General features: G+C 44.3%; 2 protein-coding genes across 2 annotated transcripts in view; one reads left to right on the forward strand and one right to left on the reverse strand.

Annotated features, from left to right (window-relative positions):
• The window catches only part of SFI1 (SFI1 centrin binding protein), a 97,991-nt gene extending 84,248 nt beyond the window's left edge, over window positions 1-13,743 (reverse strand). Inside the window, exons 1-2 of the mRNA XM_044921202.1 lie at window positions 13,628-13,743; window positions 3,202-3,330 (exon numbers count right to left, since the gene is read on the reverse strand). Of these exons, the coding sequence (XP_044777137.1) occupies window positions 3,202-3,224 (23 nt within the window). The 5' untranslated portion in view covers window positions 3,225-3,330; window positions 13,628-13,743. The remainder of the gene's footprint in view (window positions 1-3,201; window positions 3,331-13,627) is intronic.
• Window positions 2,343-2,806, forward strand: LOC110592542 (putative dispanin subfamily A member 2d). Its single transcript, XM_021703572.1, has 2 exons — window positions 2,343-2,638; window positions 2,764-2,806. Exons 1-2 carry the CDS (start codon window positions 2,343-2,345, stop codon window positions 2,804-2,806), a joined length of 339 nt encoding a protein of 112 aa, XP_021559247.1.
• Window positions 13,744-14,361: the final 618 nt, after the last annotated feature.

The following is a 14,361-nucleotide window of genomic DNA, read 5'->3' on the forward strand; positions in this document are numbered from 1 at the left end:
GTCCAAACAACTGCCAGATAGGTCGCTCCCACCATACTCTGGCTTCTACCCTGCCCAAGGCCTAGTAGGTTCTATAAAAAATTTCTGTACGTTAGTTACCATCATAGGTTGCAAGCAATCAGAACCCAAATCAAATAAGCATAAGGAAAAAAAAGTGTAACAACAGTAAGGGTCCTTCAACAAAACTGACAAGCCTTTAGCAAACTGCTAAAAGTAGGAATGAAAGAGAGGACATTACTACTAACTTTTCATAAACTGAAAGAATATAAAGGACTACTATGAACTTTATGCCAACAAATTAAATAACTGAGATGAAATGAACACATTCCCAGAAAAACACAAATTACCAAAATTGACTCAAGAAGAAGTAGAAACTCTAAATAGACCTATAACAAGCAAAGAAATGGACTTAGTAATTAAAATGTTTCCTACAAAGAAAACCCCAGGTCCAGATGGCTCCACTGATGAATTCAATCAAATATTTTTTTTTTTTTTTAATTTTTATTTATTTATTTGACAGAGAGAGACACAGCGAGAGCGGGAACACAAGCAGGGGGAGTGGGAGAGGGAGAAGCAGGCTCCCCGCCGAGCAGGGAGCCCGACGCGGGACTCGATCCCAGGACCTTGGGATCATGACCTGAGCCGAAGGCAGTCGCCCAACCAACTGAGCCACCCAGGTGCCCCTCAATCAAATATTTTAAAAATAAATGATGCCGATACTCTATAAATTCTTCCAGAAAATAAAGAAGGAAGGAACACTTCCAAACTCATACTTTGAGCCAGCATCACACCCTGATACCAAAGGCAGACAAAAATACACACACACTGGGATGCCTGGGTGGCTCAGTTGGTTAAATGTCTGCCTTCAGCTCAGGTCATGATTCTGGAGTCCCAGGATGGAGCCCCATGTCAGGCTCACTGCTCAGCAGGGAGTCTGCTTCTCCCTCTGCCCCTCCCAGCTTGTGTTCTCTCTCACTCACTTTCTCTCTCTGTCAAATAAATAAATCTTTTAAAAACACACACACACACACACACAAAATATAGACCAATATCTAATAAACAAAACTATCAACACAAAAATCCTCAAAATATATTAGTAAACCAAATCCAACACATAAGAACCATACAAAAAACACCATGCCCAAGTTGGATTTATCCTAGGATGCAAGGTTAGTTTAACATCTGAAAATCAATGTAATATACCCTATTAATAAAGGACAAAAACCATAAGATCATTTCAACTGATGCAGAAAAACCATCTGACAAAATCCAACACCAGTCATGATAAAAATTCCCAAGATTCCCACAGAAAACTGATGATATACTAAAAACAAATGATAATTTGAGGATGGCCTATTTACAAAGGTGTGCATGTAGGGGAACCACAAGGGAAAGTGCAGGAACCTGAAGCTAGTAGAAGCTAAGCTAGTGTCATCTCTAGGCCCAAAGGGATAAGGAGAGGAAATAATTACCAGAATGCAGAAGGAGAGTCAGAGACTCCTACCTCACCAGGTGCTCTGTGAACTTCAGTGGAGGGACACAGCCAACCCAAAACATCTTGCAAGGAGGGAACCAAGGGAATAAATAGTCTGGCCTCATTCTTCTCCCTCCCCCTACCTCCTGCCAGACCTCTTCTTTGGCCAATCCCATCAGGAAACCTTGGATGCCAATGAGCGGAGATTAGATATTCAGCACAAAGAGGTAATTCCCTAGCTCTTGCACTTTGGAAGAATTCTGAACTAGAGCTTCAAGAACTAGAGCTGGTGTCTCAACATTGTTAGATCTTCCTGCTTCTCTCAGTGTGCTGCCTCTGCTTGGTGGATACTGCAGCTGCAGTCACAGCAACCTCAGGAATAGAGAGTAACCCTCTCTTTAAATGGCTGTCTCAGCTTTAGAGAAAAACCCCTGATTAGCCTATGCAGTCACATGCCCAGGGCAGTGGGACACTCATGACTGGCCAGCTACAAGCCATATACCCACCCCTGTCTGAGGTTTGTTAGTAAACAGCACTCTTTCTTGTAAATTCCTTCCTTTTGTCAAGGTTAGCCAGAGCTGGATTCTGCTATTTGGAATCAAAAGAACCTTCATCTAGGCTGAAAGTAACCATGATCAAAAGCAGGAGAAAGATCCAAAATACAGTCAGCCTTGGGTGTTAGAACTTCCAACCGGAGGATTTCCCAAACACCAAAAGAGGAATCTTTGGGGAAAAAAACTACTGGGGAAATGGAGGGCCCAGAGCACTGTCCAGCATCCAGACCACAGCTACTCCATCTAGCACCACGAACGGCAATTCCCAGCGCTTCTTTCCTGGTGCCCACACTGGTGTCCCCACTACCTAGGAGATGCTCAAGGAGGAGCACAAGGTGGCTGTACTCCAGGTGCCCTACAGCTTAGCTCCCATGGTGACCACCATGATCAACATCCGCTGCAAGATGTCGGTGCCCAACCACATCATCTGGTCTCTCTGCAACACAATCTTCATGAACTTGTGCTGCCTGGGTTTCGTGGCATTCACCTACTCCATGAAGTCTAAGGACCAGAAGATGGTGGGTGATGTGGCTGGAGCCCAGGCCTACGCCTCCACCACCAAGTGCCTGAATATCTGGGCCCTGGTCTTAGGCCTCCTCCTGATCATTGCGTTCATCAATATTTCTTTTTTAAAGATTTTATTTATTTATGAGAGAGAGAGAGAGAGAGAACATGGGGGGGTAGAGGAAGAAGCAGACTCCCCAGTAAGTAGCAAGCCCGATGTTCATCATTATTTTTCATCATTATTTCTGCCACTGGCTCACTGATAATTTTCTAAGCAATTTCAGAGAACATAAAACATTATGGAAGCTATTAGCAGCTGCCCATGGCCTGAGGCTGTCACTCCTATCACAGAATTTTATATACATGTCAGTCTGCAATTGAATTCAATAAAGTACTTGTGTGTGGGGAGGAAAAAAAAAAAAAGAACTTCCAAACTCAGCAAAATCATCCTCATTCTTGCTCAAAATCATAATTTTAATGATGGATATTTCCACACACTCAAAATGGTTTTGAACTCTAACATTACGTATGAAATGTACATTACACTCTAGATGAGAAACCCAAAATACCAACAAAAAAATCCTTACCCAAAGTTCCTTTCTCGCCACTTATGATTTAGGAATGGGTCACAATTTCAGTTATCTTTTTTTATTAAGTCCTATCACTCACCTGGAGTCCACCTTCCTCTGCATTCTCTGCTTACTTCTCTTTTGATGGAAATTTGGCAGTGTCTTGATATACACTTCTCAGTGAGCAGATTCTTCATGAATCAAAAAGTCTTTTATCTTCCCTTTTTAACTATAAAAAAAGAGGGAAAAGGAGAGTAAATTATCTGAAGCCTCTTAGGAGCCACATTTCTGAACAGCTACATGCTAGCTCCTAATCTCTTCTTAATTCAACATTAGATGAACATGGCAAGTCTATGAAATTTTTTTAATTGCATTTTGAGAGACTATGGACTCCGAGAAACAAACGGAGGTTTTAGAGGGGAGGGAGGTGGGGGGATGGGTTAGCCCGGTGATGGGGGTATTAAGGAGGGCACGTATTGCATGGAGCACTGGGTGTTATATACAAACAATGAATCATGGAACACTACATCAAAAACTGATGATGTAATGTATGGTGACTAACATAATAAAAAAAATTTGTAAATAAAGTTATTTTATAAGAAAGGAAACTGGGAGGAGAGAGAATGACACTCAAAAGGCTATATAACTGGCTCATTCTTCTTATCCAGGTGATGCTCTAAGACCTCCAACTTCCCTTCACAGGAACACTAGGAGAGGCCTAGATTTCTTATTTTTTGCCTAGATTAATTTTTTTTTGTTGTCAATGTTACCTCTAAGAATATCCAGGGAGTTTTGGTCAAAAGTAAATTACCGTGTACAGTTCCCATTTTCATTTGGTGATAATTTCTACCAGTAATATTCATTATGAACCAATAAGCAACATAGTTTTTATTTATTTCTTAGCACAAAGAATAGCAATGTTGTGGGTTGGATTGTGTCCCCCTAAAAGAAGTCCCAACTCTGAGTACCTATGAATTGACCTGATTTGGAAATTGTCTTTGCAGATGTAATTAAGGTGAGGTCACACTGGAATAAGGTGGGCCCTTAATCCAGTATGACTGGCATCTTTATAAAAAGAGGGGATGAGACTGAGGGACAGATACACACAGAAAGGAGAATGCCATGTGAAGAAAGACATACAGGGAGAACAGCATGTGATGATGAAAGCAGAGACTAGAAAGATGTGTCCACAAGGCAAGGAACACCAAGGACTGCTGGCAACACCAGAAGCTAAGAGAAATGCATGAAGCAGATCCTCCTCCAGAGCCTCCAGAAAGAGGATGGCCTGTTGACATCTTGATGTCAGATTTCTAGCTTCCGGAACTATGAAACAATACATTTCTGTTGTTTATAAGCCACCAAGTATATACTATTTTGTCAGAGCAGCCTTTGGAAACTAATTCAAGTAGTAACAAAAAGGAGTAAGATTTAAGTACATGGTGGAAGAAAGCTAATAGGGTGGACTTGTCTTATGTTGAGTAATTGTGAGATATTTATAATAAGACATTCATTCTAAAAGAATGAAATCACCGTTTATATTTCAATGACAATCAGAGAAGGAATTAGCCAGAAAAGAAAGTTAAACCATAAAAAACAAATAGACCTTACTGAGATCAAACATTTGTCCTCCTCGTCTTTCTGGTATCACACTCCAAGTAACAAAAGTCACCATTAGTGACTATTTCCGTAAATAAAGGATATTTCAAACAGGGATTTTTGGCTAAATACTGCTATAATAAATGAGTCACCGCCTTGGGTTCATGTTTTGTTGTAATGATTAATGATTCTCTGGAATACCTACAGAGTGGGATACCAACAAGAAGCAGGCCCACAGAATCTCCGAAGAGCTCAGAACTAGAAGGAACAAAGGAATGGCTCCCAGAACTGAAGCCACAAGCCACAAATGAGGGGACTGGATGAAAGTCTACATGGTGAGCATTTGGGGCCACTGGTCTCCTTCCCAACCCTCCCAGGCAGGGTATCCAGCTCCTTCTCCACACCTTGCTTCCAGAATTCTGGCAGCTCAACTGGTACCTCCCAGTCAGGAGACTGGAAGAACCTTTGCAGAAGAAGCTAAAAACTAAAAGCCCTCAAGATTCTCCTATCTGTTCCCTACCTCCCTCAATGAAAATGCACGCTCGCCCCTAGAGAGAAGCTCACAAACCTGCAAGTCCTGCTCAGACACTGGGAGCATCTAACTAATTTCTCAGTTGCTGACAATTAAGTATGAATGGACAATCAAGAATCACAAGAGATTTGGATGTGACCTCCAACAAGAAAGAGACCAGAGCAAATGAAGAAATCTGAGGAAGTCCACGACCTGTGATGTACTCCTGCCAAGAACTTGAATCTAAATATCATCAAGCATCATCTACAACTAAGTACCAACTTACCAAAAATACAGGGAATAAAAATGATTCTGCAATCAGCAAAATCGGTGATGTAGGAAACTTCAAAGGACTAACGACCCAGTTCCTTCAACAAATAAACTGCAAAGAGGGGAAACTTACACATTAAAAGACACTTAAGATGTAGATCAATCAAACGCAATGTATGGACTTTGATTTTGGATCTTGATTTTAACTAACTACAAACCAACGGTCAAAAAATATGAAACAATCAGGGAAACTTAAACTTTCTCTATTCTAAAAAATATTTTAATGAGTTATTAAAGAATTAATTTTTGGGGGGGTGCCTGGGTGGCTCAGTTGGTTGGGTGTCCGACTCTTGATCTCAGGGTTGTGAGCTCTGAGCTCAGCATGGAGTCTGCTCGAAATTCTCTCTCTCCCTCTCCCTTTGTTCCTCCCCTGGCTCATGCACACTGTCTCTCTCTCACTAAAATAATCTTAAAAAAAGAAAAGAAAAGAAAAGAAGAAAGTCTCTCAAAACTGAAGGATGCAAATCCTCAGATGAGAGGTCCTGCACAGAGGCCAAATGTCAGAGATCAAACACTTTTTCCCTGTGCAAGGAGAAAAAGTTTAAGCTATCCCATCCTTTTTTTTTTTATTAAGATTTTATTTATTTATTTGGGAGAGAGCATGAGAGAGCACAAGCAGGGGGAGCTGCAGAGGGAGAGGGAGAAGCAGGCTCTCCACTAAGCAGGGAGCCCGACACAGGGTTCGATCCCAGGACCCCACCACCCCGGGATCATGACCTGAGCCGAGGGGAGGGATAGACGCTTAACTGACCAAACCACCCAGGCACCCCTAAGCTATCTCATTCTTGAGAAGTTACAGGAAAACTGGATGTTGTCAAAATTAAAAATAGTTGTGTTTCAAAGGACACCATCAAGAAAGTGAAAAGACGACTCACTGAATGCAAGAAAATACTGGCAAATCTATTAAGAGACATATCTAGATTATATTTTTAAAAATTCCTACTACACAGTAATAAAAAAAACCCCAATTTTAAAATGGACAAAGGATGTGAATAGACATTTCTCAAAAAAAATACATAAATGGCCAATAAGCACATTATAAGATGTTCAGTATCAGGGCACCTGGGTGGCTCAGTTGTTAAACGTCTATCTTCAGCTCAGGTCATGATCCCAGGGTTCTGGGATCGAGCCCCGCATCGGGCTCCCTGCTCAGTGGGAAGCCTGCTTCTCCCTCTCCCACTCCCCCTGCTTGTGTTCCCTCTCTCGCTCTCTCTCTGTCAAATAAATAAATAAAATCTTAAAAAAAAAAAAAAAACCAAGATGTTCAATATCATTAGCCATCAGGGAAATGCAAATCAAATCCCAATGAGATAACCATTAGGATGGCTACAATCAAAAAGAAAGAAAGATTGGGGCACCTAGCTGGCTCAGAGAACAGGCAACTCTTGATCTCAAGGTCGTGAGTCCGAGCCCCACACTGAGTAGAGATTATTTCAAAAATTAAACTTAAAAACAAAAACAAAAAAGACAAAGATAATAACAAGTGTTGGTGAGGATGTAGAGAAAGTGAAACCCTCAGACACTGCTGGTGATAATGTAAAATGGTGCAGCCACTTTGGAAAACTGGCAATTCCTCAAAAAGATAGAGTTACCGTTTGACCTAGCAGTTCCATTCCTAGGTACATAGCCAAGAGAATTTAAAACAAATGTTTATACAAAAACCTGTATATGAATGTTCACAGCAATATTATTAATAATAGCCAAAAAAGTGAAAGCCCAAATGTCCACCAACTCATGGATGGACAAACAAAATATGGTATATCCACACAATGAAATATCATGCAACCATAAAAAGAAATGCACTATTACATGTTAAAACATGGATGCATACTGGCACATGCTAGGTGAAAGAAGCCAATCACACGGGACCATGTATCATATGATTCCATTTATATGAAATGTCCAGAACAGATAAATCTATAGAGTCACAAAGTTAATGCCTGGCTGCCTAGGGCTGGAAGGACTGAAGGGAAATGGGGAGTGACTCCTAACATTAAGGGTTTCTTTTCAGGGTGATAAAATGTTCTAAAACTGATTATGGTGTGGTTGCATAACTGAATATATTAAAAACCACTGAAGACTTTCAATTGGTGAATTGTATTCTATGTGAATTATATTGCAATAAAGCTGTTAAAGAAAAGGAGGAAGTAGAAGCAGTAGTTATTAAAGGAAAATGTATCCCCCAAACCAAGGAAGCAAATAGAGGGGAAAAAAAGGAACACAGGCAACAGCAAATTCAATATAAGAGAATAGCAAAAAGAAGCAAATCCCAGGATAGATGTGAAAAGAAGTTTCTGGATTAGAACTGAGTACAGCAGGCACAGAACCACCAGATCAGATTAGAACAGAGGAAGATCTCCAGGAAAAAGATGAAATGGACAGTTTTGAGAGTAATTTTGCAAAAAATTTAGATAGGCATATGAGAAATGCTGATGCATTCAGGGAAAAAAAATTTAATGACCTGTGCATGAGTACTAGGCAAATGAGAAAATAAGATATTCATTTTCAGAAAAAAATAATGGGATGTACAAGAAAGAACAGTTGCAGTACTCTGGTATAGCTGTGAAATGTTATATAACACTGACCACTTATCTTCCACGGATAACAGTCAACACTTTATGTGTAAAACTAAAAAATCAGGAAATATCGCCCATAAGGATATATACTTCCAATTTATAAATAAGATCAGGAGAAACTGCTAGCAGAATGGAAATTATGACTGGGGCGTGGGGCTATTGTCTATTCTAAGCTTTTTTTTTTTTTAAAGATTTTATTTATTTGACAGAGAGAGAGACAGCGAGAGAGGAGGGCACACAAGCAGGGAGAGTGGGAAAGGGAGAGGCAGGCTCCCCGCGGAGCAGGGAGCCCGATGCGGGGCTCGATCCCAGGACCCTGGGATCATGACCTGAGCCGAAGGCAGACGTTTAACGACTGAGGCACCCAGGCGCCCCTCTACTATAAGCTTTTAATATTGGTTTTTAAAATCATGTATGTTAACTTGAAAAATTAAATTACTTCTTAAAGAACTTTCTACAGGGGGCACCTGGGTGGCTTAGTCAGTTAAGCATCTACCTTCGGCTCAGGTCATGATCCTGAGCCCTGCATCGGGCTCCCTGTTCAGCCGGGAGCCTGCTCCTCCTGCTTATGCTCTTTCTCTCTCTCTGTCAAATAAGTAAATAAAATCTTTAAAAAAAAAAAAGTTTCTACAGTACTTCGCAGCTGCTAACAATGACTGCGAAATCAGTGATCCTACTAAAGAAAAGCAAGGAAAGACCTAAATTTATATCTTAAGCATCCAAAACAGTTTCAACTACTTCTTCCAGGAAGCCTTGCCTGATACCTCCAAGCTTCATATTTTCATGGCACTTGGGCGGGTACCATGAGATCTAAAACGAATAGATTAAAAAAACAAACAAAAAAACACTTATGTAGCGGGTACTCTCTGTCAGGTATAAATAGCACTAAACATTTTTCATTCATAACCTGCCTTTTAACAACCACCCAAACAGGTGGTAGCCATTTCATTTTATAGACGAAGTACCTAATTGAGGTCATTAGCCAAGAGGTAGGGCCGGACTGGTACTCAGGTCCCTAACACCATTCGTTCAAATATTTGCATCTACACAGGCTGACAAGAAACCTGAACTGCCTCCCATGAGATAATAAAGAAGCATTTATCTCCCGCTGCCGGTGAGGCTTCACTGTTGTTGACCTGCTGGGCCCTCTGGGTTCAGATGAGGCCTCCCAGGTTTGTGCACACTAGCCCCGGGCCTGGCCATGCAGCAGGGACCCAGAAACTCCTGATTCGGATCCGCGCACGCTAATGAGCCTTGCATTGATACAGGCACCGGCGCCCGCCTGCAGCGCACCAGACGCGCGGGAGGAAGCGGCGCCCGGAGCCCGGGCGACTAGACGCTGACGGGAAGCAGCACCCGGCAAGAAGGACGCAAGCACCATGCTGGGCGAGGAAGGCGGGCTCCGAAAGTCCTGCGCACTCTCTTCACACCTCTTCCATTCCCAGATCACAGTCCGTGGATAGGCAGCATCGCCTGCACTCCTAGAGAAGGAAGCGGAGGCCCCAAGAGGAGAGTCCACAGGGACGTGCGGTCGCCGCTGGACTCCCAATCGAGGAGGCCGAGCCACTCAGAGGCTGGAGACGATGCGACCGGGCCTCATACCTGACAAGCCGAGCACTCCGGCCTCGCGAAGTTCCAGCAGGAGTGGGCAGCCGCGGCCCGCGCTCATCCGACCCGCGGGGCCCACACCTTCCTCAGCGCTTCCCGCGTCTCAGCACGCGTGTCTCGCGCCGGCCCCGCCCCTGTCTCCACGGCGACGCGGCGTGAGTGTGACACGCCCCTCCAGGGACTCTGGAGTTCGCGCAGCCTCAGTCCGATAGGTGACACGCCTTCCTCTGGCAGCCGCAGGGCACCGGCAAGGCTGTGTTGGCCCCAAAGTGCGCGGATGAATACGCCGTCTGTGCAACCTCAAGGTGGGCTTTCGGGCTCCTTGGCCTACTCGCTTCTCTCAGAGCTCAGCTTCCTGCAGCCACTCTCAGACAAGAGAAGTAGGAGTTATTTCGAATCGCATTTCCGAGCTACGCCTCACGCGGCAGGGACTAGGGATGAGGCCCACGCGGACGAAGGTCCTCCTTCCCCCACTTCCAGGCTCCCGCGTGAGCCTCTCTAGCTCTTGGTTCTCGATGGTTCCCAGCCGGTGCGAGCCAGCCCCTAAAGAGTAGGGCGCGCGCATGCGTGGACCAGGGAGGTTGTCAATCTGAAGGGTAAGGGATATGTTGTTCCGCGGCCCCCGAATTTAAATTATCCCAGGCTGGGATCTTCTCTGAACCCTTCCTTAATAAAATGTAGTTAAGCACTAATTGTTAGTAAATAGTCGTTAACTTTTTTTTAAAACTCTTATCTTTTAAAAATAGGAGTAAGGGAAGGTAGGTGGGGCACTTTCATATGCTTTTCTCCTGCGCTTTGTAAAACATTTGAAAGCACATGAAATTTTTGGTGGAGACAGCAAAGGCTAGCATTATGTACTTAAATGCTTGAAAGATTTTATATTACAAATATGAGGTAAAATAACTTGTTGGGTGTCCTGGGATTAAAGTCACACAGGTGGTTTGCATTTTTGCTCTATTTTCTACGTATGCTAATTTTTGTTACTAAAAAACAGGTGTTTAAAAGAAGTTCCACTTTAGCAGGACACGGGAACCAATCTTTTAGGGATGACTAATTTAGTGAGTTTCAAAGTCCTAATTAACACTAATATTTACTAACTGTAAAATTAGTCTTATAAGTACTTTATGCTTTCTAGATGATTTGCTGATGCTTTATTCCTGTCATGTACCTTTACTACCGTCAACTTTGACTAATTTAGGAAGGGATGAAAGGCATTTTCGAATTATTAATGCAAATAATTATTCCTGTCAGGGAAGATTAGAACAGTATAGAGTAACAACAGCTAGTGCAGCAGCACTTACTCAGTTGGCTCTGTTTTAAGTACTTCCCATAAATAAAATCAAACATGTAAAGCACCAGAAAGGGTAGAGGCTCTGCAAAGAATTTGTGTGGTCTTCCAAAAGTCCCTTAATTTCTTTATAGTCCTTAACCTGAGTACATTATGCCACACATCTGTGAAACTGTTCAACTCTTTTTCTTAGAACCAGGGATTACCCTTAGAGCAAGAAAAACTGAACAGGAAAAAAACGCATTTAGAGAGGCACTGTCTAGTTGAGGTGTAATCCCAACTTTCTGAGATTAGGCTGCTCTAAAAATTACTAGGTTTCTAGTATTTTCATTTGCTTCTCTACTGCTCTTGGACTGCTAATTTCCCCAACTGACTGAACTTTTGAGTCCCCTTATGCCAAACTTTGAACCAACAACTGAACCTAAATGAAGATCTTACAAATACTTAGTAAAGAACAAGAGTAAATAATTTCTCTTATTCTCTCAAGGAGCCTCTCATACAGATATTTGAAAATTCATTAATTGCAAAAAGGGGCATTTAGAATTACAAACTATCATTCTTACCGAGAATATTCAAAAGCTACAATTAAACAAGGATTTGCAAGCATCTAGGTTTTGCATGACACAGGTGACCCTCCTTTAGTAAATTACTACCTTTATTCCCAGGTACTAATTTGCATCTCCTTTCACAAGGACAAATTGAGTCTGAGAGATAAGTGAGTTGAGACCAAGGTTCTACAAGATACTAAAGGAGAGCTTGGTGGAAGAGTACATCCCAACTAGGATAGACCGGAGGGCCCAGGAAATTAGCTCCAGGCCAGGCGTCTACCATGGTAGCTACAATGCCTTGAGCAGATGTTATGTGTAGTTGTGGTAATTTTAACGATTGAGCCACCCAGGCGCCCCTTTTGGTAATTTTAAAATATGTCCACAAATTCTTTGACACTTCCGTATAAAAGTAGTCTAAGTCCCCTCCCCTTAGTGACTTCTTAATAGAATACAGCATGTGGCAGAACACTGAATGACTCCGAGGCTAGGTTAGAAAAGGCAGTTCAGCAACTGGCTGCCCACAGAATCCTGCCACCATGTTGTGAGAAAAGCTCGGGCCACAGAGAGGGCCATGTATAAACGTTCCAGTCAACAGCTCCAGGAGTCCCAGCCGACAGCCACCATCAAGCACCAAATATGTGAGTAAGCGAGCCATTAGATGGAGCAGAAACCAGGTGTCTTGCAAAATAAATGAGTTAAGCCACTGAGTTTTGGGGTGGTTTATTACACAGGAATAAGGACAATGTTCTTAATATCTCTAATTCCTCAAAAGTAGGTACTGCCATCCTTTTTTGACAAAGGAGTAAACAGGTCCAGAAAAATGAAATGACTGGCTCAGGTTTCACACCAACTGGCAGAACCAGAATATAAGAGCTTCAAAGAATGGGCCTTCTTCATTATATCTGATAGCGAAAGGATTATACCATTATCCTCAACCTTAGGAAGAACCTGATTCCAAAAGCAACTTGATTTCTAAAATATTAAGACGAGCATTGTTTCATTACCTACAATGTGCCTCTGAATAGGCTTAAAAAAAAAAAAAGGCAGCTTTACGGAGGTTGTGTAAGGCTTTTTACCCAACTTATCCTTTTTAATATTGATAACAGCCCCTGTGAGATGGGTTATCATCTTTCCAATTTTATTGATTAGAAAACCAAGGCTAAGGATAAAGAACTGGCCTAACCCCAGCCTGTAGGGTGTGGCAGAACTGGGATGCAAACTCCGGCCCAATTTGCAAATGTTTCCCTCTGCCTCTCGCCTGCAAAGATCGTTAACACATGTTATTTTAAAAAAATTGAAACACATTTTATTCAGTATTACAGACTAAAAGAAAAATGTTTTCATAATTTTCTCGGTTGCCAAGACTCATAGGAAGGGAACTTGGCGATCACTCAATGCCCAATCCCCTTATTTTACAAGTCAAGTTCAAAGTAGGCCCCTTCAAAGAAATGGAGACTTCACTACCCTTTAGCGAGAAAAACTGCGTTTCCCTCTACGCCCATGTAACATTTCACAGCAAGCCCGGGCGGTCGCACGCGACAGAAATTGGGGCTGGGGATATTCCTGCAGACCGGGCTCACATGTGATCTCCGTCAAACCTTTACTGATGGCTCCTCCCCAGCACGGCAATTACTCTCATTTCTCAGAGTTGGGAAATTGTTTGCATTGCTGTGCACCCATTTGCCAAAGTCTCGCCACTTGGACTATGCGCTTCACATTCGCCGTCTCATTTTCACCCAAACACACTCGCACTTCCCCTTCCCGTGCAGGCTTAGAAAGACTCGGGTTATGGGCGGGGGGAAAAAAAACACCTTTCAATGAATCTGTCAGTCGCCTTTAGCTCAATCAAAAGCAATGGTGGCAAGTTTGTTAATGCAACAACATACAATCACATAAATTTATAGAGAGGAGCCATTTTAGAAAGAAAAAGGGAGAAAAAGGGCTTTGCCCAACATTACGCCACTAATGAAAAACCTGAGATTCGAGCCCACAAACGCCAGGCTCAAAAGCCCCCAGGTTCGCCTCAGACTGCCACCGCCGAAGCCCCACGGTTCCCCGCCGTCGCGAACCGTGCGGACGCAGCAGTAGTCGCGCTCCCAAATCGCACCAGGTCGCGGACCCCGGACCCAGACTTCGCTGGGACCACCGCCTTCCAGGGAGAGCTGCCAGGCGCGGACCGCAGGCTCCAAGCACCGCCCGCCCCTTTCCGCTCCGCCCCGCCCCGAAGCGCTCGTGGGAACGCAGCGTCCTCCCGAGGGCTGCCCAGGACGACCGCCTGCGCGCACCGAGAAAGGCTTCCGCCGCCGCTGCCCCAGCCCCCTCCCCGCCGTCGCCATCTCCTCCCCGCCTCCGCCTCCCCGCCGCCGGGCGCACGCTGGGGCCGGCGTCCGGGGAGCGCGCCGCAATGTTTCTCTTTTCCGCCCGGCACCGCCGCGGCCACCTCACATCCGGGCGCTCAGTGGCGAAGGCGGTGCTGGGGCCCGGGTGCGTGGAGGGAGTTATTAAGGGGGAGGGGGTTTGGGAGGAGGGGCGGAGGGCTGGGCTGTGGTTACGGCGGCTGAAGAGAGACAGTCCAAACGGGTGGGGGGGCGAGAGCGAAGGCCTCGCGGAGCAGCCCTCGGACCGGCGCGGGCGGCGGGGAGGGGAACGGCGGCCGAGGCAAAGGGCCGCCGAGCGGCGGAGGCACCGAGTAAGTGCCCGGCGGCAGCGGGAGCTGGGGCGCCAAGGGCCGCAGGAGCGCGGGCGCGCTGCTCCTGGGGTCGCGTGCGTGAGCGCGACCGCCGGGGTGCGCGCGGGGGGCCGG

This window comes from Neomonachus schauinslandi, chromosome 14, assembly GCF_002201575.2.
Source record: "Neomonachus schauinslandi chromosome 14, ASM220157v2, whole genome shotgun sequence".
NCBI classification, from domain to species: domain Eukaryota; kingdom Metazoa; phylum Chordata; class Mammalia; order Carnivora; family Phocidae; genus Neomonachus; species Neomonachus schauinslandi.